At 45.5% G+C, this 22,925-nt stretch overlaps 2 protein-coding genes across 3 annotated transcripts in view; one reads left to right on the forward strand and one right to left on the reverse strand.

The window, feature by feature from the left end:
- Positions 1–1,829, reverse strand: part of RPS6 (ribosomal protein S6) — a 5,135-nt gene extending 3,306 nt beyond the window's left edge. Inside the window, exons 1-3 of the mRNA XM_024747155.1 lie at positions 1,726–1,829; positions 669–800; positions 52–158 (exon numbers count right to left, since the gene is read on the reverse strand). Of these exons, the coding sequence (XP_024602923.1) occupies positions 52–158; positions 669–800; positions 1,726–1,731 (245 nt within the window). The 5' untranslated portion in view covers positions 1,732–1,829. The remainder of the gene's footprint in view (positions 1–51; positions 159–668; positions 801–1,725) is intronic.
- A 20,141-nt stretch (positions 1,830–21,970) lies between these two features.
- The window catches only part of ACER2 (alkaline ceramidase 2), a 30,609-nt gene continuing 29,654 nt past the window's right edge, over positions 21,971–22,925 (forward strand). For both annotated transcript variants that reach the window (XM_024747170.1, XM_024747171.1), the window contains exon 1: positions 21,971–22,160. In XM_024747170.1, the coding sequence (XP_024602938.1) occupies positions 22,053–22,160 (108 nt within the window). In that variant the 5' untranslated portion in view covers positions 21,971–22,052. The remainder of the gene's footprint in view (positions 22,161–22,925) is intronic.

Raw genomic sequence — 22,925 nt, forward strand, 5'->3', positions numbered from 1 at the left:
CCCCGTACAGATTTGCGCTTTCTTTCTCCAGTCCTCCTTGGTCTGTAACAAGAATGCCCCTTACTCAGTAGCAGGCGGACTCGGCCATGGGTCAAGACACCCTGCTTCATGGGGAAACCCTGTTTGTCGTTCCCACCACTGATTCGGACCACATAACCCTGGAAGAGAACACAATGACACATTATAGAACAAAAGACTGTGGCCTCCAACAAGTACACACTTCATTAAGACCAATCTGAAACTTAATAGCTTTCTCTGGTCACTAAATTTTGTCTATACTTCCAATTTCCCAAGTTCAATTAGCAAAGTCCTTTCAGTCAAGCTACTTCTAGCCGATGCTTTACCAGAGCTCTTGGGGGAGAAAGACTATGTTAAGGAACAAAGCATCAATGAACCACAAATAAATAAAAAACAACCCTTCTTGGCACTTTTCAAAAAAAAAATGGAGACCATTAGCTTGCAGGGCAAGAACTATGTATTTTTTCACGAACATAACCCTGCCAGGTGATAGCTCCACGTTATAAAGTGACATCTGGAAGTAACTAAACCCAAGGTCAGAAGACAACCCGAGTTTGAACCCCATAACATTTACCAATTACCAACAGCGTTTACCATCTCTCTTAAATATTCTAACAATTCAATTCGGCAGTCCGGCAGGCCACTTTTACCTTCCATTCTTCACCCAGAGCGTCAGCAGCAACTTCTGTGGCCATACGCTTCTCATAAAAGGTTCGAAGTTTTCGTTCATCGTCCACTTCAATGAGTTTCTGGCAGCCAGTGGCCGGGAAAGAGATGTTCAGCTAAAAATTAAACGGGGGGGAAAGAACTTCATGAAAATCGCAGAACCACTACAAAGGTTATTCCACTGCAAAAAGCCTTTCCTGTCACCCACACACAACTAACAGATACTACTCGCTAAAGCATGTGTGTACATAAGACCGCGCAAGACACACCGCCCTAAAAAAGTAGGACACATCTTTCAAGCCTCGCGGAATGACGCCGGGGCGAAGGGCGCTGCGCAGCCGTTCACCCTCTCGGAGCAAGAAGCCCGACCTACTTGCCGCCAACCGGGCAGCAGGGCCGCCTCTATCCCAGCTGGGGGGCAGGACGCCACCATGGCGCTCCCCGCCCGGCGCAGCTCCAGCTGCAATCGCTCGCCATCCGCTCTCCCAAGGGGCTCCGGCCCCAAAAGAGCGATCCTTCTCCTGTCTCAGGCCCTTCTCCATCCAGAGCCAGGATTCTGGAGCGCAGCGCCGTATTCTGGGGCTAGATCCACGATGCCTTTCCTGTCACCCACACACAACTAACTAACAGATACTACTCGCTAAAGCATGTGTGTACATAAGACCGCGCAAGACACACCGCCCTAAAAAAGTAGGACACATCTTTCAAGCCTCGCGGAATGACGCCGGGGCGAAGGGCGCTGCGCAGCCGTTCACCCTCTCGGAGCAAGAAGCCCGACCTACTTGCCGCCAACCGGGCAGCAGGGCCGCCTCTATCCCAGCTGGGGGGCAGGACGCCACCATGGCGCTCCCCGCCCGGCGCAGCTCCAGCTGCAATCGCTCGCCATCCGCTCTCCCAAGGGGCTCCGGCCCCAAAAGAGCGATCCTTCTCCTGTCTCAGGCCCTTCTCCATCCAGAGCCAGGATTCTGGAGCGCAGCGCCGTATTCTGGGGCTAGATCCACGTTACTCAAACCTAGCGCAACACCCGCCACCAGTTCCCACCTTCATTCTGAAGCTGCCGACCGCCTCCGAGGCGCCACGAAAAAGAGACCCAATGTCCGCTTAGCCCAGGTCACATAGGCTCTTCCAGTTCTCGCGAGACGGTAAGACGCCTGGGGTAGCGGAAATGAGCGTGGGTAGGCGGCACTTCCGGGGGTGGGGATAATCCGCGGTGGGCGGTGTTAGTGAGGTAACCTAGGTTTAGTTCCGAAGATTAGTCTGTCCACTCCTTGTTCTTTCCGCCGTCGTTCTGGGTCAGAGAGCATCCCCGGTCGGTCCCGGCCACTGCTTCTGATGACACCAAAGAGGGAGAGCGGGATCGGAGTTCGGCTCTCCTGGGCTGTCTTGTACCTCAGCCTCCGTCTGAAGATTTCCACTTTAGGAGCGTGCCCTGCCCTGGTTCCGGCTGTTCAGAACAAGACGCCTTGAAAGCTGTGCTTTGTTTTTTCCTTAAATACTCGATCATCCGCTTGTCCTCTAACCGCTGCAGTCATCGTTCTACCACAGAATGATACACTCAGCCACCCTGTCACCCAAGCCAAAAACCATAATTACTCCAAGTCCTGGTACCTCCTAAATAGTCTCCCTGCTTTCTGCCTTGCCCCTGCGATCTTTTTAAAACGCAAAATTCTATCACTCCCTTTCTGGAAATGCACCATTTATTTCCCACTATAGTTAAATACTTTCCAAACTTCTTAACCTGGCTTTATAAACTTTCCACAGTCCAAAGCTCACCTATCGCCATTCGTTAATGCCATGCCAGTCTTTTCAGATTGCATGTCCTTCCTAAGAGAAGCCTTTCCTGAACACAAGAGAAATTGTATTCCTCTCCTCTAGTGTAGCACTATTTCCCTTTATAGTACTGTTTACTCATGATACATAAATGGTTTGCTTATGGTCTGCCTCCCCTACTAGATGGTAAATTAGGCCAGGGCTCATGTCTTAACTTCACTGTGGAATACTCAGGACGCAGCAAAGTGTATGGTACTTAATAAGTAAGGCTCAGTAAATATCTGTTATATGATCATAACCCCAGCTCTGCTATGTGTTAGTCTATCAGTGTAGTAGTATGGAGCCAGCCAGCAGAGGGAGAAGGAATGAATGTATTATAGTAAATCTTGAATCAGCAATGATTCAACTCTTATTAGAATAGAAAGATGCAGGAAAGATACAGTGTATCTGATAGTCCTCCAGAACATTCCTGGGAGAATGAGAATGGGAACCCAGGTGATCTAACTTTGAAGCCCACAGTACCCTGAATCAGTACCCTGAAGGAAGAAACATTTATTATCTATTACATATTTACTCCATATTTTTTCTTCAAGAAAAAAACTCCTGCTGAAAATAAACAAAAATAATTTTTACTTTCCAAGATTATTACACCCCATCTTCCATTTCAGTATCACAAAGTTTTGAGTTTAGGCCTGCTTCACATTCAAAGCTGAAATATTCTGCTAAATCCTGTTCGATCATCTGATGTTAGTGTAAAAAGGTTGGTGAAATGATGCATTTAAATCCTGTGTATGTACTTTTTGTTAAGGTGAAATTGACACAACCTAAAATTATTCATTTTTACGTGAACAATTCAGTGGCATTTAACACATTTGCAATGTTGTGCAATCACCACCTCTATCTAGTGCCAGGATATTTTCATCACCCCAAAAGGAAACCTTGCATCCATTAAGCAATTGCTCCCCATTCCGCCCCCCTTCCACCAGCTACTGGCAGCCACAATCTGTGTACTGTCTCCATGGATTTACTTACTCTATATATTTCATATAAATGGAATTATACACTATGTGACCTTTGTGTCTGCCTTGTAATATTTTTGACGTTCATCCACGTTGTAGCATGTATCAGTGTTTTATTCCTTTTTACGATTGAATGCTATCACACTGTATGTGTAAATCACAATTTGTTTATCCGTTCATCCACTGATGGACATTTGGGCTGTTTCCAACTTTTGACTATTGTGAATAGTGCTGGTATGTTTGAGTACCTATTTTTAGTCCTTTGGGGTATATAGGAGCAGGATTGCTGGGTCACATGGTAATTCTGTGTTTCCCAGGGGAACTGCCAAACGATGTTCAGAGCAGCTGAACCATTTTACATTCCCCCCAGAAATGTATGCACTTGTTATTTTGTTATTTTCTCTCTTTTTAAATTATATTCATCCTGGGGGTGTTTAGTGGTACCTCAATGTGGTCTTGATTTGCATTTCACTAATGACTGATGATGTTGAGCATCTTTTCATGTGTTGGGCCATTTATATATTTTCTTTGGAGATATGTCTACTTAAGTCCTTTGCCCGTTTTTTATTTTAGCTCTATTTTTATTGAAGTAGTGGTAGTGAGTTAATATGAGGCAAAGAGTAAAATCCAGGAAAATTCCTCAGACTTTTTTTTTCTTTTCTAATGCATTTTTTCAAAGACATAAAATTTACCATCTTAACCATTTTTAAGTATACAGTTCAGTAGTGTTAAGTATATTCACATCGTTGTGAAACATCTCCAGAGCTATTTCATCTTGCAAAATGGGAACTCTATACTCATTAAAAAACTCTTTCTCGCCCTCTCCCATCCCTGGTAACCACTATTTTTCTTTCTGTTTCTATGAATTTGACTACTTTAGATATTTCATACAATTGGAATCACGCAGTACTTACCTTGTTGTGACTGGCTCATTTCACTTAACCATGTCCTCAAGCTTCATCCATGTTGTAGCATGTGACAAGATTTCCATCCTTTTTAAGATTGAATAATATTCCATTGTATTTACATACCACATTTTATTTATCCATTCATCTGTTGATGAACATTTGGATTGCTTCCACCTCTTAGCTATTATGAATACTGCTGGTATTAACATAGGCATGCATATATCTCTTCAAGACCCTGCTTTCAGTTCTTTTGGATATATACCCAGAAGTGAGATTGCTGGATCATATGGTAGTTCTATTTTTAATTTTTTGAGGAACCTTCATACTGTTTTCCATAGAAGTTGCACCATTTCATAATCCCACCAACAGTGCACAAAGGCTCTTTTCCTGTATTTGAATTGGCTTGTTTTGTTATTGAATTGTAAGAGTTCTTTATATATTCTGAATGCTATACCCTTATTAGATATATAATGTCCAAATAGTTTCTCCCATTATGTACATATCTTTCCACTTTTCTTGAGAATGTCCACTGATGTATAATAGTTTTGAACTTTGATGAAGTCCAATTTATCTAATTTTTCTTTTGTTGATCATGCTTTCATTGTCATATCTGAGACAAATCCATTGCCAAATCCAAAATCCCTATATTTTTGTCCAATAATTTTATGGTTTGAGTTCTTGTATTTAGGTCATTGATCCATTTTGAGTTATTTTGTTAATATGGTGTAAGGTTGGCAGTACAACTCCATTCTTTTGCATGTAGACATCCAGTTGTCCCACCACCATTTGTTGAAGAGGCTATCCTTTCCCTCATTTAATGATCTTGGCACCCTTGTTGAAAATCAACTGGCAATAGATGTATGAGTTTACTTCTGGCCTCTCAAATCTATTCCATTGATTTATGTATCTATCCTTATGCCAATACCACACTGTTTTGATTTGTAGTAAGTTTCAAAATCAGGAGGTGGGGTCCTTGACTTTTTCAAGATTGTTTTAGTTCTTTGGGAATCCCTTGTAATTCCACATGAATCTTATGCTCGTTTATGCAAAATATGCTCTTGGAATTTTGATAGGGATTGCATTTAATCCATAGATCAATTTGGGGAGTATTGCCATTTTTACAAAATTAAACTCATTAAACTCTTTTAACTCATGAACATGATATGTCTTTCCATTTACTTAGGTTTTCTTTAACTTATTTCAGCGCTGTTTCGCAGTTTTCAGTATGCAAGTCTTTTACCTCCTTGATTAATTTTATTCCTAGGTATTTTGTTGTTTTGGATAATATATAATACATATATATAAATATATATATATACACACATTTATTTATTATATGTATATGCACACATATACTATTTTTTTCTGAGCCATTTGAAATTAAATTACAAACACCATGGTATTTCTCTTCTGAATACTTAAGGATGTATCTCCTAAGAATAAGGATATTCTGCCACATAGCCTCAATACCATTATCACATGTAAAACTTATTATTTAGGCAATACATTCTACTACACAGCCCATAAAATTTTACCAATTGTCACAAATCTCTCCTTTAGTGTTCCCTCAAGCCTATTAGTGCCAGGGCCTGGCCCCACCCACCAGCAGATGCGTACCAGCCCCTGGACCTCCTGGGCCATGTAGCTAGCCACACTGTGACCCACCAGTGGACCAGCAGCCACTGCATGAGGTTGGGTCTAGTAGCCAATCAGGCTGTTGGCCAGCCCCACCTACCAGCATGCTCAAACAAAGGAACAAGACAAAACTCCAGAAGAAGAACTAAACAAAGTAGAGGTAAGCAATCTACTTGATAAACAGTTCAAGGTAATGACCATAAAGATTCTCAGTGAACTTGGGAGAAGACTGGATGAACACAGTGAGAAGTTTAACAGAGTAAAAATACATAAAGAAGAACCAAGCAGAGCTGAAGAATACAATAACGGAAATAAAAAATACATTAGAAAGAATCAATCAATTCATACTACCCAAGGCAATCTACAGATTCAATGCAATCCCTATCAAAATAGCAAAGTCAGGGAATTCCCCGGCAGTCCAGTGGTTAGGACTCGGCACTTTCACTGCCAGGGCCCGGGTTCAATCTCTGGTTGGGGAACTAAGATCTTGCAAGCTGCACAGTGTGGCCAAATTAAAAACAAACAAACAAACAAAAAAACCGCACCAAAGTCATTTTTCACAGAACTAAAACAAATAATTCTAAAATTTGTGTGGAAACATAAAAGACTCTGAATAGTCAAAACAATCATGAGAAAGAAGAACACAGCTGGAGGCATCATGCTGGCACAAAAACAGGCATATACATCAATGGAACAGAATAGAGAGCCCAGAAAGAAACCCACACGTTAACAAAGGAGGCAAGAATATAAAGTGAGAAAAAGACAGCCTCTTCATAAATGGTGTTGGGAAAATGGGACAGCTACATGCAAAAGAAACTGGACTACTTTCTCACACCATATAAAAAAACAAACTCGAAATGAATTAAAGACTTAAATGGAAGACCTAAAACCATACATTTCATAAGACTCTTAGGAAAAAAACATAGGCAGTATACTCTTTGATATTGATCTTAGCAATACTTTTTTTGGGGGGATGTGTCTCCTCAGACAAGGGAAACAAAAGTAAAAATAAATACTGCACCAAACTAAAAAGCTTTTACACAGTGAAGGAAACTATCAACAAAATGAAAAGTCTGCCTACTGAATGAGAGATGATATTTACAAATGATATATCCCATAATGGGTTAATATCCAAAATATACAAAGAGCTCATTTAACTCAACATCAAAAAAGAAAAAGATTAAAACTGGGCAGAGGACATGAATAGACATTCTTCCAAAGAAGACATATTGATGGCCAACAGGCGTATGAAAAGATGCTCAACATCACTAATCACCAAGGAAATGCAAATCCCAACCATGATGAGATATCATCTCACACCTTTCAGGTGGCTATTATCAAAAAGACAACACATAACAAGTGTTAGTGAACATGTGGAGGGAAAGGGAACTCTCATGCACTGTTGGTGGGAATGTAAATTGGTGCAGCCCCTATGGAAAACAGTATGGAAGTTCCTCAAAAAATTAAAAATAAACTACCATATGATCCAGCAATTCCTCTTCTGGGTATTCTTCTAAAGAAAACAAAAACACTAATTTGAAAAGATATATGCACCCCTATGTTCACTGCAGCATTATTTACAATAGCCAGGAAATGGAAGCAACCCAAGTGTCCATTGATACATGAATGGATAAAGAAGATGTGGTATATATGCAACATAATATTAGCCACAAAAAGAATGAAACCTTGCCATTTGCGACAACTTGGATGGACTTACAGGGTATTATGCTAAGTGAAATGAGTCAGACAGAGAAAGAGAAATACCATATGATTTCATTCTTACGTGGAATCTAAAAAACAATACAAACGAACAAATGCAACAAAACAGAAACAGACTCATAGATACAGAGAATAAACTAGTGGTTGCCAGAAGGGAGGTGGGTAAGAGGCATGAATGAAATAGGTGAGGGAGATTGAGGTATAAACTTCCAATTATAAAATAAATAAGTCACAGGGATGTAATGTATAGGAAATGGAATATAGTCAATAATATTGTAATAACTTTGTATGGTAACAGCTGGTAACTAGACTTATCATGATGATCATTTTGTATTGTATAAAAATATCGAATTATTATGTAGTACACCTGAAACTAATATATTTTAAGTCAATTACACATCAATAAAAAATTTACAACATTCACATAGATATCAAAAGTTTACAAAAGGGGGCTTCCCTGGTGGCGCAGTAGTTGAGAGTCCGCCTGCAGATGCAGGGGACACGGGTTCGTGCCCCGGTCCGGGAAGATCCCACATGCCGCGGAGCGGCTGGGCCCGTGAGCCATGGCCGCTGAGCCTGAGCGTCTGGAGCCTGTGCTCCGCAATGGGAGAGGCCACAACAGTGAGAGGCCCGCGTACCGCAAAAAAAAAAAAACAAAAAAAAAGTTTATAAAAGGAATATTCAAAGTATTAACATCAGCAAGGTGGCTGAATAATACTTTCTTGCTCACACCCCTCCTACCAACAACAGTAATTCAGCATCCATCAGGGAAAAAAGTGCCTTTGTGGCAGCTTTGGGACCCAGGTAGATTGTGAAATCTTGGTGCAGTCCAAGACCAGGAGAGATATTTTGGGAAGGGAGGCCTGAACCCAGGGTGCTGATTTCACCCGTCACAGACCCGAAACAGCTCCGCATCTGAGGACTCAGCTACCACCCCATTTGGCTTTGGTTCTGTCACCAGCACCATATGCTATGGGACCCAGAAGGAGTCATGCCCACCCATGCATTGGACAGTAGGCATACAGACCTCAGTCTTGGTTATGGATCTTGAAGTGGCCGGTGAACTGGCTCTAGCCACTCTCGGCTGTGATCTGAGAGCCCTTGCAAGTAAGCCTGTCAAACTCGGTCAAAGTGTAGATTTCGAAATAACTTTGAACTGGGCTCCAGTCCATCTTAGCCACAGTCAGCGAACAGTCCTGCTGACAGAAGGACCGAGCAGCAGACACTCAATGCCCCAGAGATCATGAAATGGCCCTATACTTTGTTCCAGCCCCCGTGGCCACGGCCGTGGAGCAGTCCAGCCCACCCAGGGCCCTGACGGGAGACCTACCAATCCATGCCTCCCGAGCCAGGTCTGCAGACCTCAGTGAAACCTGAAATAGCCCTGGGCCTCGGTTTCAGCCCTTCTCAGCCACAATCCAGAGCCAGTCCCGCCCACCCAGGGATTCATCCAATTACCAGGTCCACCCAGGGTTTCATCCAATTACCAGGTGGGAACTACCTCCAAGCACCTGGTGATAGGCTGCTGTCTGAGGACCCAGCTGCAGAATCTGAAGCAGACCCTTCTCCCAGCACCACCATATTGAACAAGGTACTGGAGGCAGTCCCTTACCACCGGTGACCAGACAGGATCCACGCCTGCCCCAGCCCCTAGTAACACACCCGCCAGCCAGAGACCCCTCTGGAGACCCAGCAACATCACATAACTGGCTCTAACCCAGCAAGACTGCAATTCTGAAAGTAATCTCATCATCCCTGGGAACTGACAGGACCTTGAAGAGATATCTGCACCCACACGTTCATTGCAGCATTATTTACAATAGGCAAGAAAGGGAAACAGCCTAAGTGTCCATTGACAGATGAATGGATAAAGAAAATGTATCTATTGGGAATTCCCTGCCAGTCCAGTAGTTAGGACTTGGCACTTTCACTGCCGAGAGCGTGGGTTCAATTCTTGGTCAGGGAATTAAGATCCTGCAAGCCGTGTGGCACGGCCAAAGGGGGGGAAAAAAAAAGGCAAGAAAATGTATCTATCTATAATGGAATATTATTCATCCATAAAAAGAAGGAATTTCTGCCATTTACAACAACAGGGATGGATCCTGAAGGCATTATGCTAAGTGAAATAAATCAGACAGAGAAAGACAATTACTATATGACCTCACTTATATGTGAAATCTAAAAAAGAAAAAAAGGAGACAGAGAGAGAGCTGAACTCACAGAAATAGGATGAGAATGGTGATTGTCTGGGGCTGAGTGGTGGGAGAAAATGGTGTTAACACTGAGTGTTAATCGTCTATGGGATATACAAGTAGAGATATCCAACAGGCTGTTAGGTATACAGGTTTGGAGGCTGAGTGTTTGACTCAGTGAAAAAGGTGGTTTTGAGAGGGGGCCCATATTCATTTGCTAGGGCTGCCATAACAAAATCCCACAAACTGGGTGGCTAAACAGCAGAAATTTATTTTCTCACAATTCTGGATGGAGCTAGAAGACTGAGACCAAGGTGTCAGCAGGATTGGTTTCTTCTGAGGCCTCTCCTTGGCTTATAGATGGCCATCTTTTCTCTGTGTCTTCACATGGCCTTTCCTCTGTGTGTGTCTGGGTCCTAATCTCCTCTTCTCCTAAGGACGCCAGTCATATTGAATTAGGGTCCTTCCTAATAACCTCGTTTTAACTGAATTACCTCTTTAAAGACCCAATCTTCAAAATACAGTTATATTCTGAAATACTGGGGGTTAGGGCTTCTACATAAGACTTTGTGAGGGACACCATCCAACTCCTAACAGAGCCCAAAGGTAGTCTCTCAACCATGAGGAGCCTGACTAAACAGAATAGAATTTGTATTCAATAACACTCAGTTAAAGTAATCCTGGAAGCAATCAGTAAAGGTAAAATTTCCCCTAAGTCACTGAGCAAGTGAGTTTTGCAAGCGTGTTTGGGGAAGGAGATACTTTCCAAAGGGAGATATAAACACAGGAAGGAAGAGAAGTAGTACAGGGAGGAAATGAGCTTGTGCCTTTCAGGAAGCTGTCTCATATTTGGCCCCAGTCAAGAAAACAGGAAAAAAAGATCATTTAGACAGAAAATAACTAAATTTCAAGGGCAATTTCTACTCATAGGAAGCGACTAATTTTAAAACATGCCATGCTGTGTTTGAGAAAGGAAGTTAAATCAAAGAAATGAAGCTAGGAAAACTCCTTGCCAATATTTCTGTAACTATACCCAGGAGCAAGAATTACAATGGATTTCTCACCCCTCGGGTCAGGGACTAAGGGCTGTTTTTGCAGTGCTGTGGAAAACAAGCTCTAGCATATGTTTATTAAATATTTGGTGGTGGGCAGGAAGGAAAGGGGACGACAGGAATAATACAAGAATAAATCTTGGGTTTTTATCAGATCAATTCACTCTATGGGGCAATCTTCTTTTTGTCCCATGCATTTTCATCCTTTTTTTAAAATATTTATTTTATTTATTTTGGCTGTGTGGGGTCTTTGTTTTAGCATGGAGGATCTATTAGTTGCGACATGCAGACTCTTAGTTGTGGCATGCACGTGGGACCTAGTTCCCCGACCAGGGATAGAACCCGGGCCCCCTGTGTTGGGAGCACGGAGTCTTACCCACTGGACCACCAGGGAAGTCCCTGTCCCACGTATTTTCATTCTTTAATAGCTATGTGACCTTGGACAACTTATTCACTCTCTCGGTTCCTTAGTTTGCCCATCTGTAAAATGGTGGTAATACCTTCCTCACAGAGTTCTTGTCGGGGATAAATGAACTGATACATGAAAAAAGTTAAACCTTTCTGGGTGCACAGTAGACTCTCAATGAGTGTTAGTTGTCTTCATCATCCCTGACACCACATCATCACCTGTCATTACCCACGTCCCTCTAACTTTACTCGTGTCACTCTCACTCCCAGGAATGCCTTCCTTTCCCCTCTCCCAAGTTGTGCTTTGGGTAGGCTTTCCGTGAGGGCTCCAACCCAGACTGACCTTGCTACAAGGAGAAGATCGAAGGCTGAGCTTGGTGCTGAGGTGCTGTGGGTTGATTCAGATGATGGACAGCCTTGGGGAGGCGTACCAAGAACATACCTTCTGGGCTCAAGAACTTCAGATGGCAATTCTAACAAAAACTGGCACTGAGGTTCCAGTTTCTTCCATGGGTGGAAGTTGAGAGTGGGATTTAATCTAGTCAAGGACATCATCCAGTAGGAAACCACACAGACCCCAGAAGCAGCAGAGAGAGGGCAGGGAGAGCTGTGGCCTGGGCCCGATCCACTTCTTGTTCCTAATTGACTGGCTGGAAAGGTCACCAGGATGATAATCCATGAGTTGTTTGTAGTTAGTTGATATCTGCAAGGAGATGCCCAAAATTATTCTCTAAAATTGTCGCTGCAAATCCTAGCAAAGGTTTCTTCAAACTGCTCATCCTAAAATACACTAGAAACTTTTTCATGTGAAGAGAAATCCCAGGTTCATTCATTTTGGGAATCATCAGATATTTCTAAGAGGGTCAAGCATCCCTTAACTTCTCATCATTTGTTCCCCAGGCTGCATTGCTAATGAGAAAGATTAAAGATCTGTGGCTCTTCTTGTTGTCTAGTCTGCAACCTTCCGGGCAATGACTGTCTCCATCTATAGCACATACTACATTTTAGAGTCTTGCCTCCAACTATTAAAATGATCAGAGAATTTAGTTAAAAAAAAAAAAAGGGATGATCTTCTCATTGGCTCCAGTCTTCTCCGCTTTCTTTAAAGCCCTTGACCTCTTACCTGGGCCTCTTTCTTGCAGTAGACAACGTATCCTGCCACTTTTCTCAGAAGTATGAACTGCTTCAATTTTCTCTCACCCTCAAAATGTGTCCAGACATTCGTATATATACTCCATATTCCCTTCGTTCTTAGCATGGAGTTCTGTTAGGACACTTAGTTTTAAGTCACAGAAATCCTATCCAAATTAGCTTAAGCAAAACTGCAACTTTACTATAAAGGTTCCAGGGTATCTTGGGAACATTTGGATGTAGCTAGATCCCTGGGCAGAGCTGGAGCCAGGGACTTCTTTCCCATTTGGACTGTCTCTTATCTATACAGTTCTCTTTGGAACTGCTTCATCATTCTCTTATGCTGTGTACCAGTTCTGCCTACATCTCCATCCATTTGAACAAGTTACCAATAGTGCCTCAGTTCAAATCTCTATTCCATCAGGCAGCCAGATGGAGCTGGAAAGCTCCATTCTGATTCCAAATTCCCGTGGGTGCATTCTGATTGGCCAGCTTGAGCCAAGACCCCCTCTTGGACCAATGAACTCTAGCCACGGAGTTGGGTCACAGTGCATTGCACGGCTGTTCCTATGGTAGCCATCTGAATGGAGGTGAGGGCAGCGGGATGTGGGAGGTGGGCAGACCTCACTGAAGAGGCAGAAGGTCCCAGAAAAGGAGGGGATTCTGGGACAAAACAATACGTGTCTACTGCACGCTGTCCCTTCTCTCCAGGCAAATTGCATTCCACCTCTTTGCAGCTCCTTCAGGATCTGGTCTCATTAATCACCTTTTTTTATTTTCTTTTACATTTTCAATCTGTTTCTCTACCTGGGCGTTAAAATTTGCTCAAGGCCCTCCTGTACTAGAGGACCATCCCATAACCCTTCTTCAAGCTCCTGCCCAACTGGGTACCATTTCTCTCTACCAAGTAAATTTCATCCACCCTTTACTCACTTTTTACCCCAACCTGGCCTCCTCCCCCTTGACTCCTGCTGCTTGCATTTCCCCAAGGTGCTTCTTGGTGTTGGAAGGGCTGAAGACAAGGCAGAGAGAAGGAAGCATGAAGTGTATAGGCCACTGTGAGTAGGCGTGATGTCTCTGACGTGCCAGAGACCCCCTCCTGGCACATCTCAGTAGCCACAGAGCCTAGCCCCAAGGGGCACTCTGGACTGTGAGGTGTGACAGTGACCAGTCCCTGACCTTTCGAGCTTCCTAGTTCCAGAGAATCTGTGGCCACAGCACCACCTGGACCCCACCCAGGATGCTGATACCTTGTTTACCAAAGCCTCCCTTGGTGAAAGGGCCTTCTCATGCAGAGGCCTGAGACGGTACCCTTCAGGCCACTTGCCATTCACTTCCTCAGGTAAGGGTAATCTCTCTGCTAGGTCTGTGCCCTTGGGAATGAAGGGGACAGGGAACAACCACAGGTTTGACCGGAACTGCTGCTTTAAGGGTACCCACTGGTAAAGGCCGAACCCCCCAGCACTTGCTCCCCAAGCTGCCTTTCCGGTGCTCTCAGCTACATGGGTGCTTATGGAGACACCCCAGCTAATGAAGCCCTTTGCTGGTTTAATTTTTTTCAAACTTTTTATTATGGTAAATTTTAAACACGTACAAAGTAAAGAGACTAGTTTTACGTGTCTACCACCCAGGTTCAACCACTCAGGTTCAATAAGAATCCATTTAAAGCCTGTGTTGTTCCATCTGTACCACCAAACCAACACCCTTCCCCATAATCTCAAAGCAAATCTCAGATATATTTTGTCTGTAAATATTTCAGTATGTATCTCTAAATAATAATGTCCCTTTTTTGTTTTTGTTTTGTTTTGTTTTCTGGTTTTGGTCCTGTTTATTAAGGTATAATTTACATGAAGTAAAATTTTCCCTCTTAATGTACAGTTCTGAGGTTTTAGAAACTCATTCAGGTGACCACCACAATCAGGATACATATCCCTTTGCAGTGAACTCCCTCTCCCATCCTCAAGCAACCACAGATCTATTTTTATTCCTTAGTTTTACCTTTTCCAGAATGTCATAAAAATGGAATCATAAAGTATATAGCCTTTTGAAGAATCACCTTTTAAAACATAATCATACCATTATCACACCTCCTCGGTCAGCAATAATTTCCCCAATATCAAACATCCAGTGTTCAGGGCTTCCCTGGTGGCGCAGTGGTTGAGAGCCCGCCTGCCGATGCAGGGGAACGGGTTCGTGCCCCGGACCGGGAAGATCCCACATGCTGCGGAGCGGCTAGGCCCGTGAGCCATGGCTGCTGAGCCTGCGCGTCCGGAGCCTGTGCTCCGCAACGGGAGAGGCCACAACAGTGAGAGGCCCGCGTACCGAAAAAAAAAAAAAAATCCAGTGTTCACATTTCCACAATTGCTCTAAAAAACATTTGTTTATACTCTCATTAGGATCTAAAGAAAGGATTGCAAACTGGTTGTTATGTCTCTATAGAAAAATCTATAGGTTTCCTCCCCGTTTTAAGAAATGAGGTTGTTATGAAGCGTTTCCCTCAATCTGCATTTTATCGACTGCATCTGCACGTTGTCATTTCTTCCATTCCCAAAGCCTTGTTTCTAAACTACGGCCCAGGCCCAGTGGCATCTGCATCACCTGGGAGTTTGTTAGAAATGCAGAATCTTGGACCCCACTCAAGACCTACTGAATCAGAATCTGCATTTTTAACATTTTTAACAAGATCTCCAGGTGATTCACCTCCTGTGAATTGGTAGTGAGAGCTAGAGTTTGGGCCTCTCGCTGTTGTGGCCTCTCATATGCGCAGGCTTAGTGGCCATGGCTCATGGACCCAGCCGCTCCACGGCACGTGGGATCTTCCAGGACCGGGGCACGAACCCGCGTCCCCTGCATCCGCAGGCGGACTCTCAACCACTGCGCCACCAGGCAAGCCCCGAGAGCTAGAGTTTTGATATGGTTTAGGTTCACTATTTTGGGGGGCAAGGCTGCTTTGTAGGTGGTGTTGCATCCTTGATTACTTCTCAACCCAGTACGCCTGCTCCTCGTCTGCCAGGACTTGTGCCTCCTTGTCACTCAGGCCTCTGAAAATGCAGGCACGACCAAGGATCTGCCCTCTGCCAGCCTCCACTCTCTTCCCCTCCTGAGCCCCAGTGAGCTCACTTACCCCAGAGCTCTCAGGTATCACTTTTATAATCATGATCCACAAGTCTTTCTCTCTAATCCTGACCTGTCCTTGGTCTCCTGATTTGCCTTTCCAGTTGCTGAAAGAATTTATCTTCCTAGATGTTCAGCCTGCCCTTTAATTCAACACATCAAAGCCTAAACCATTATTTTCCCTCTTATCTTCCCTTTTGGGTTAGTAACCTAGCCATCTTCCGATCACTCAGGCTACACTGTTTGAGGTTCTCTTGTATTTTCCACCCACTCTTTCATGTCCTGCCTCTAATCGGTAGTTAAGTTTTATTAATTCTCCTTCTGTATTTGTCAGGCTTCATTAGGTTATTCTGGGGTAAGAAACAATTTCCCTCAATTTCAGTGGCTGACAGCACAAAGTTATATTTTTTGCTCAAGTTACGAGTTGGCCGTGAGTCGACTCCAGCTCTGTTCTGCTGTAGGTGTCTTCTTTCTGGGATCCGGGCTGAAGAAGCAGTCCCAATATGGGGTATGGCAAAGGGAAATGAGGAATGGCAGTGCTACGAATCAGTTTCAAAGCCTCCGCTGGGTCGTGGACAAATCAGTTCCCTGCACATTTCATTCTCCATAGCCAGTGACAAAGTCAAGTCCCATATCCGTGGGTTGGGAAAGTGCATCAAGTATCTCAAATCCACAGTGCAATCTATCACAACTACTATTTTATATCTCCGTCGCATTCCTTATTCAATTCCTTTACCCCTGCCTCAAACTTCACTTTTCTCAGCTTAGAATTCACTTCCTCGGGGAAGCCTTTTCCCTGACATCCTCAGACAAGATCACATCCACCGCTCTCTGTTGTCATGGGACATGTACTTTTTCATAGCATGTGGCACACCTGTAATGAATTATTTATGCAATATTTAATCTCTGACTTTCCCCCTAGACTGCAAGTTCTGTGAGGGCAGAGACAGCATCTGCTTTGCTTACGATGTTATCATTGGCACCTAGAAAACTGTCTAGAGCCCATCACATATTCAGTAATTATGTAAAAGATGCAAAAGAATGAATGCATATCTTAGTCATGCCCATATCATCCCGCACCTGGATTACTGAGAAACATTACCAGTAGTTTTTTTTTGTTTTTTTTTGTTTGTTTGTTTTTGTGGTACTGTGGGTCTCTCACTGTTGTGGCCTCTCCCGTTGCGGAGCACAGGCTCCGGACGCGCAGGCTCAGCGGCCATGGCTCACGGGCCCAGCCGCTCCGCGGCATGTGGGATCTTCCCGGACCGGGGCACAAATCCGTGTCCCCTGCATCGGCAGGCGGGCTCTCAACCACTGTGCCACCAGGGAAGCCTATCAGTAGTTTCTCACGTCTATTTTATTCTTCAGCCATCAAGGTTTCCATCCTAAAGACCTACTCTTTTCACATCATCTATTAGTCGTTTCATTCAGCTTCTTCTTCTGCCACGTTTCCAGCTGAAACATAGTATTGAAGTTTCCTGAATTATTACGCTTTCTCAGACCTCCATCCTTCTGCACATACTATTCGTTCTAAAGAATTCACCTCCGCCCCACTCGGTGCTCTGCCTGGTAAAATCTTATTCACCTTGTACATCTCAGTCTGGAGGCTGTCTCCCCTGATGAGCCCCCCTTGGCTCTCAGTGCAGACTTGGGCCCCCTACCGCTCTGCTTCCCCGTTCTGTGTCCGCACCTCCTTTCCAGCAATTGTCGTGTTGTATTCTAATGGTTTGTGTGCTTCTACTAGACTAAGCTCAACCAGGGCAAGAACGATATTTTTGTCTTCTATTACCCAGCACTTAATATAGAGCCTGGAACAAAGCAGGTGCTCCAAATTGCTGCTACACTGTTGCAAGCTACAGTTATTGAACAAAGGAACAGCTTCCCTATCCAAAAGCAGAGGTCAAAATACATGTTAACAACTTCCACGCACTTCAGGCAATGGGCAAAGCCTCAGACTTCCTATCAGAATCAACATACACCCAGTCCTAACATTGTTTGTGGTTTTCCAGCACAGATTAGAGAAAGGAGAGAGGCACTTCTAAAGAGAGGCCTAGCGACAACTGCAGAAAGTGGCCTCTGACGGCTGTCAGTAAACAACCAGAGAGCACCCACGGCAGCAAAGGTGGCTGCTTTCTTGGAGTGGGTGCACTAGTGTTTCCCTGGCAAGGTCCTGCTTCCTGCAGCCCTCCCCCATAATTCTGAGCCTGGAGACTTCTTAGATTTAAAAAAAAAAATAAATAAATAAATCCAGGGCTTCCCTGGTGGTGCAGTGGTTGAGAATCTGCCTGCCAAGGCAGGGGACACGGGTTCGAGCCCTGGTCTGGGAAGATCCCACATGCCGCGGAGCAACTAGGCCCGTGAGCCACAACTACTGAGCCTGCGCGTCTGGAGCCTGTGCTCTGCAACAAGAGAGGCCGCGACAGTGAGAGGCCCACGCACCGCGATGAAGAGTGGCCCCCTCTCACCGCAACTAGTGAAAGCCCTCACACAGAAACGAAGAGCCAACACGGCCAAAAATAAATAAATAAAATTAAAAACAACCAACCCCCCAAAAAAAACTATTAAAAAAAAAAATCCTTGGTGACTTTTTTTGTTTCCCTCCTAGCTGGAGAAGGGGGCCAGACTCTGGGCCCCAGTTTCCTGGTGACGAGCCTGATGAAAGGATGACTTCCTTCATTGGGCTCCTCTTTTCTTCTTCTTTTTCTTGGTAGCAGCAGCAGTCTTGGCTTGGATTTGGTTTTCCAGGAAAGCAAAGTGTATAGTCCAGAGTGAATTTTTGCTCCACCACACATCGGCTAAAATGGTGATTCTCGTACATGAGAGTGGGTCAGAATCACCTGGAGGGCTTGTTGGATTCCAACCTCAGAGTTTCTGATTCAATAGGTCTGGGGTATGGACCTAGAATTTTGCATTTCTAACAAGTTCCTAGGTGGTGTTGATGCTGCCAGTCTGGGGACCATACCTTGAGATCAGTCACTGGCCTAAACAATAAGCCTAAAGCATGACCAGTGATGAAAAACTCTGGCCAAACAGAAAAATGCAGAAAATTTCATCTTTGATCATGTACTTCTTGCTTCATTTACACAAGTGTTTGCTTTTCTTTCTTTTTTTTTTTTGGTTTCTACTTGTGGGACCAGTTGAACTGGATATTTATTATCAGATATTTACTTAGACCAAAAAAAAATAGTTATAAGTTCTGTAAAAATAGAAGATGCTGGCATCCTGACTTCCCTGCAAGGGCAGTTCTCCAAAACTGCTCTCTCCTAGATCTCTATCACTGACTCATCTTTAGATCAAAAGCACCAGAAGCAAAGTCATCGTCAGAACTCAACAGCACCTTGTTCTCTGCTGTCACCACCCCCCCCCCCCCGCATCCTTACCCCAACTCTCCCCAAGCTCTTTTTACTCCAGATATCAGATTTTGTATTAAACCATTAATGGTAGTTGCTAAGGCAACATACTCTTAATATAAGTCCATTTCAAAATTAACATCATGGGGCACCCCTGGTGACGCAGGGGTTAAGAATCCGCCTGCCGGTGTAGGAGACATGGGTTCGAGCCCTGGTCCGGGAGGATCCCACATGCCGCGGAGCAACTAAGCCCGTGCATCACAACTACTGAGCCTGCGCTCTAGAGCCCGCGAGCCACAACTACTGAGCCTGTGTGCCACAACTACTGAAGCCCACGCACCTAGAGCCCGTGATCCGCAACAAGAGAAGCCACTGCAATGAGAAGCCCGCGCACCACAACGAAGAGTAGCCCCTGCTCGCTGCAACTAGAGAAAGCCCACGCGCAGCAATGAAGACCCGACGCAGCCAAAAATAAATAAATAAATTTATAAAAAAATTAACATCATGACCTATCATTAGGTAATTGACTAAGGTTATATTCATTGAAAAAATGTTAGCAATGTAGAGAGTGGATGAAAACATCAGAAAACTGTTAAAACGCTTCCAAGAAAATCAACACAGGCATATTTGGAGTAATGTAACTTGCATCCTTCGTGCTGCTCACCAATGGTTTTTGGCTTGAGCACCGTCTCTCTGTTCAGTTTTAATTAGACAGAACCCAAGGGGTCAGCTTTGATTTTGAAACAGAACTGTCACCGACAATAAGAGTTCCCGTGTAGGAGGAAAACTCCCTAGCATTCTCTTAGCAGGACTTGGAGAGAAGAATGAATAATATCCAGCAAATTCCAAATTTCATTGATGTTAAAACTCACACTGTTCTGCATTGTAACATTTCTGAATTTCAGGTTCATCTTACAATGAATGGCATTTTATAGTCATGGTTGGTCGGGTGACAACTGAGATGTTTTGTCACTGCCTGAACACACACAAACTCAGTGGTTATTCCTGGTGGGAAGACTTGGCAACTGTAATCTCCATGTTTCCGTCAACAAGTTGTATAAAGACCATCTGGAAAAGAAACATGCTGCCTGTTGTCTGAAAACCTTCTGTAGATGCCTTCAGGTAAGATCAAGAATGTGCCAGCATTGGGGCTTCCCTGGTAGATAATGTCATAGTGTTAATAGGAAATGAGCTTTGACCTGAAAGGGATCTCACACTCTGAGAGCCACTGGCATATGAAATGATGGTGTGTTTTACACCATCAGAATTAATGAATATGAACACATTTCCACCTAAAATATTAGAAGGAGTAAAACCTTAACATGGAGAACTATTGTTGGGCAGTTGGTGTAGCACTGTGAGACACTGAGAAATTAACTGATGTACTTTTCTTTTGTGTCTGTGGGAAATGTTTTCTTCCTCCCACTTCAGCGGCCAGCTCACACTGGGTATCCTGCAGATCTGGGTAATTCTGACCTTAAGAGAAGGTGACTGGGTCCTGAATTTCAGGACACAGTGGAACTGGCTGTTTAGGAAGAGGACACGATAGGAGTTGGGACGAAGTTGAAAGGAGGAGTGTGGTCTGGCTCTGGGCGGAGAAAGCTGGATTTCCTGAAGACTAGGAGAGGAGTGGGCCTTGTAGTTTCTGCCACTGATGGAGAGCTGGAAAGACAAGTGAGTGTCTGTGCAGGTACCTGTGGAAGAAGGACACTGGGGGCATAAGGCATTGGAACACCAGCCAGGGTCCAAGGGGACTGTCAAGCCAGAAAGAGGTCAGCCTCTGGGGAGGTTCTGGCCTTCCGGGTACCATGACGGCTGGAGCAAAGAGATCCTACTGACAGTCACCTGACCAGGGCCTATTCTGCCACTGCCATCTTGACATGGAATCCTAGAACTGCCCAAGGAAGAAGGACCAGAGCTATGACCAAAACCAAAATGACAGTTTTCTCTTTCTTCAGGAATCGCTGGAACCAGATTAGCTTTGGTCTAGAAACTACAGAATAGTTACAGCAGCAAAAGCAAAGCAGTGATGAGCAGATCTGAGATCATCCTGAATTTGATTTCTAGCGCTGACACTTACTAGCTGGAATGGCATTGCTGATAGAACCCACTTCGCAGGATCCCCTCTGGGAGCACTAAATGAGTGACACACTCGGAAGCTCTTCAAACACCGCCTGGCACAGAGTAAGTGCAACATACCTGTCATCATCTCTTGTACCTGGGATGTTCTGGAGGTGTCATACCAGCCACACTGCATCTTTTGGGGACTGGGATAGCTGAAGTTTGACCCTATGTGTAAACTACCTTCTAACACTGGAGTCCACGGGACCGAGGGCAGGAAGGTATTCAAAACTGCAGAAGCGCTCTACCCAGGTGTGGGTGGCAGAGGCTGTATGGGAGAGTCCTCGGCTCCACTGCAGACTCCAAGGTCTTCCTGCCTTAGCCCAACGCACCAAGCAAGCCGGAGGGACTGAGGGCTTTTCTCGGCCGTGAGTGCAGGCGTGCCACGTGCACTCAGACATGTTCTCCGACATGCAGGCAAGTCCGAGCAAAGGCTGCCACGATTTCGTAGGGGCCGGGTCCTCCTGGGTTTCTTAATTTCTGGGTTTTCAAATTTTTGCCAGGGCGGGCTCTGGCGCTCTTTGCGCAACTGGGGTAGGGGGCGCCTGCAAGTCTGAGCCGCAAGGTGGGCGTGGGCAGGCCCGTCGAGGCCTTTGCCACCTGCTGGCAACAGACGCGTCCAGGGGTGGGGGAGGGGGAGACAGTTCCCCTCCCCAACCCCACTCTCCCCTCCCCCGCGCATCCCGCCTCCGGCGGGGGGCGAGGCCGGAGCTCAAGGTCCCGCGGGCTCCCCCAGGGGGCGGAGCCGAGGGAGGGATTTGCGAGCCAGTCACGTCCTACGCTGCAGAGCGGAGCCGCGAGAGGCCGGCCCAGGAGGCGCCACATCCGGCGGCTGCCCCGTGGTGCATAAAGCCGACGCCGCTGCTGCCACCACCGCAGTTGGTGTCCAGCGGCAGCTCTGGCCTCTTCTAGGCTGCGGGAGCCGTTTCTCCAATGCCCCAGAGCGGCCATGAGCTCCCCGCACTGGTGGGACCAGCTGCGGGCTGGCAGCTCGGAGGTGGACTGGTGCGAGGACAACTACACCATCGTGCCTGCCATCGCCGAGTTCTACAACACGGTGCGGAGTGCGGGAGTGGGGATGGCAGCCGGGCTCGCGGGAGGGGGCTGTCCCCAAGCGCCGCGGCGCCTGGAGCCTGGACCTGGGTCTGTGTGTGCCTCTGGGGCATTTTCGCTCCAGGGCCAGAGTCGACCCACGCCCCCTCCCCTGCGCTCCTTCCAGTTCTCCATCTGTCCTCCTCTCCTGTCCCTATCGCCGACATCTGGGCTCATCCTCCTCTAAGTCATTTCTTTCTGATGGCTCTATTGTCTTGTTTGGTCCTCACCTGTCCCGGAGCCAGTGCTCCGTGTCAGCCCATACTTCCAGTTTGGGTCATTGGGGGCGGTGAACCCGCCAGGACTACTCCCTTCGTCCCTTAGGATCTCTGTGGCGTGACGCACTTGGGTCGCATTGTGCGTTTTTGCCCTGAGCACCTGCTTTAGGAGTCCGGGGAAACGGGGAAACGGGGAGACCTCCCGGCAGGTCTCTGGGGCGGGGCCCACTCCGAAGGTTGGCCCCGCCCCAAGCGTACACCAAAAATAGGTCGAGTTCCTTTGGGCCAGAATTAAGTTAATTGCTTCGAGTTCTTATTTCCTTGGCTTTAGTACAGAGTTTCACACCAGCCCCAAGTTCAGCTCCCCCAGGCCTGTGCATTCTTCAGTTATTAAGCCTGGGAAGTGAAAGGGAAATTTGGGAGGGATCGTGTGCGTGTTTTATGGACTTGCCTAGGTCTCTAGATGTGGGCAAGACGAAACTCCCCCACTGCAGAATCCTGTGTGCTTTTAG

Source organism: Neophocaena asiaeorientalis, unplaced genomic scaffold (genome assembly GCF_003031525.2).
Source record: "Neophocaena asiaeorientalis asiaeorientalis breed wild unplaced genomic scaffold, Neophocaena_asiaeorientalis_V1.1 scaffold260, whole genome shotgun sequence".
In the NCBI taxonomy this organism is placed as follows: Eukaryota; Metazoa; Chordata; class Mammalia; order Artiodactyla; family Phocoenidae; genus Neophocaena; species Neophocaena asiaeorientalis.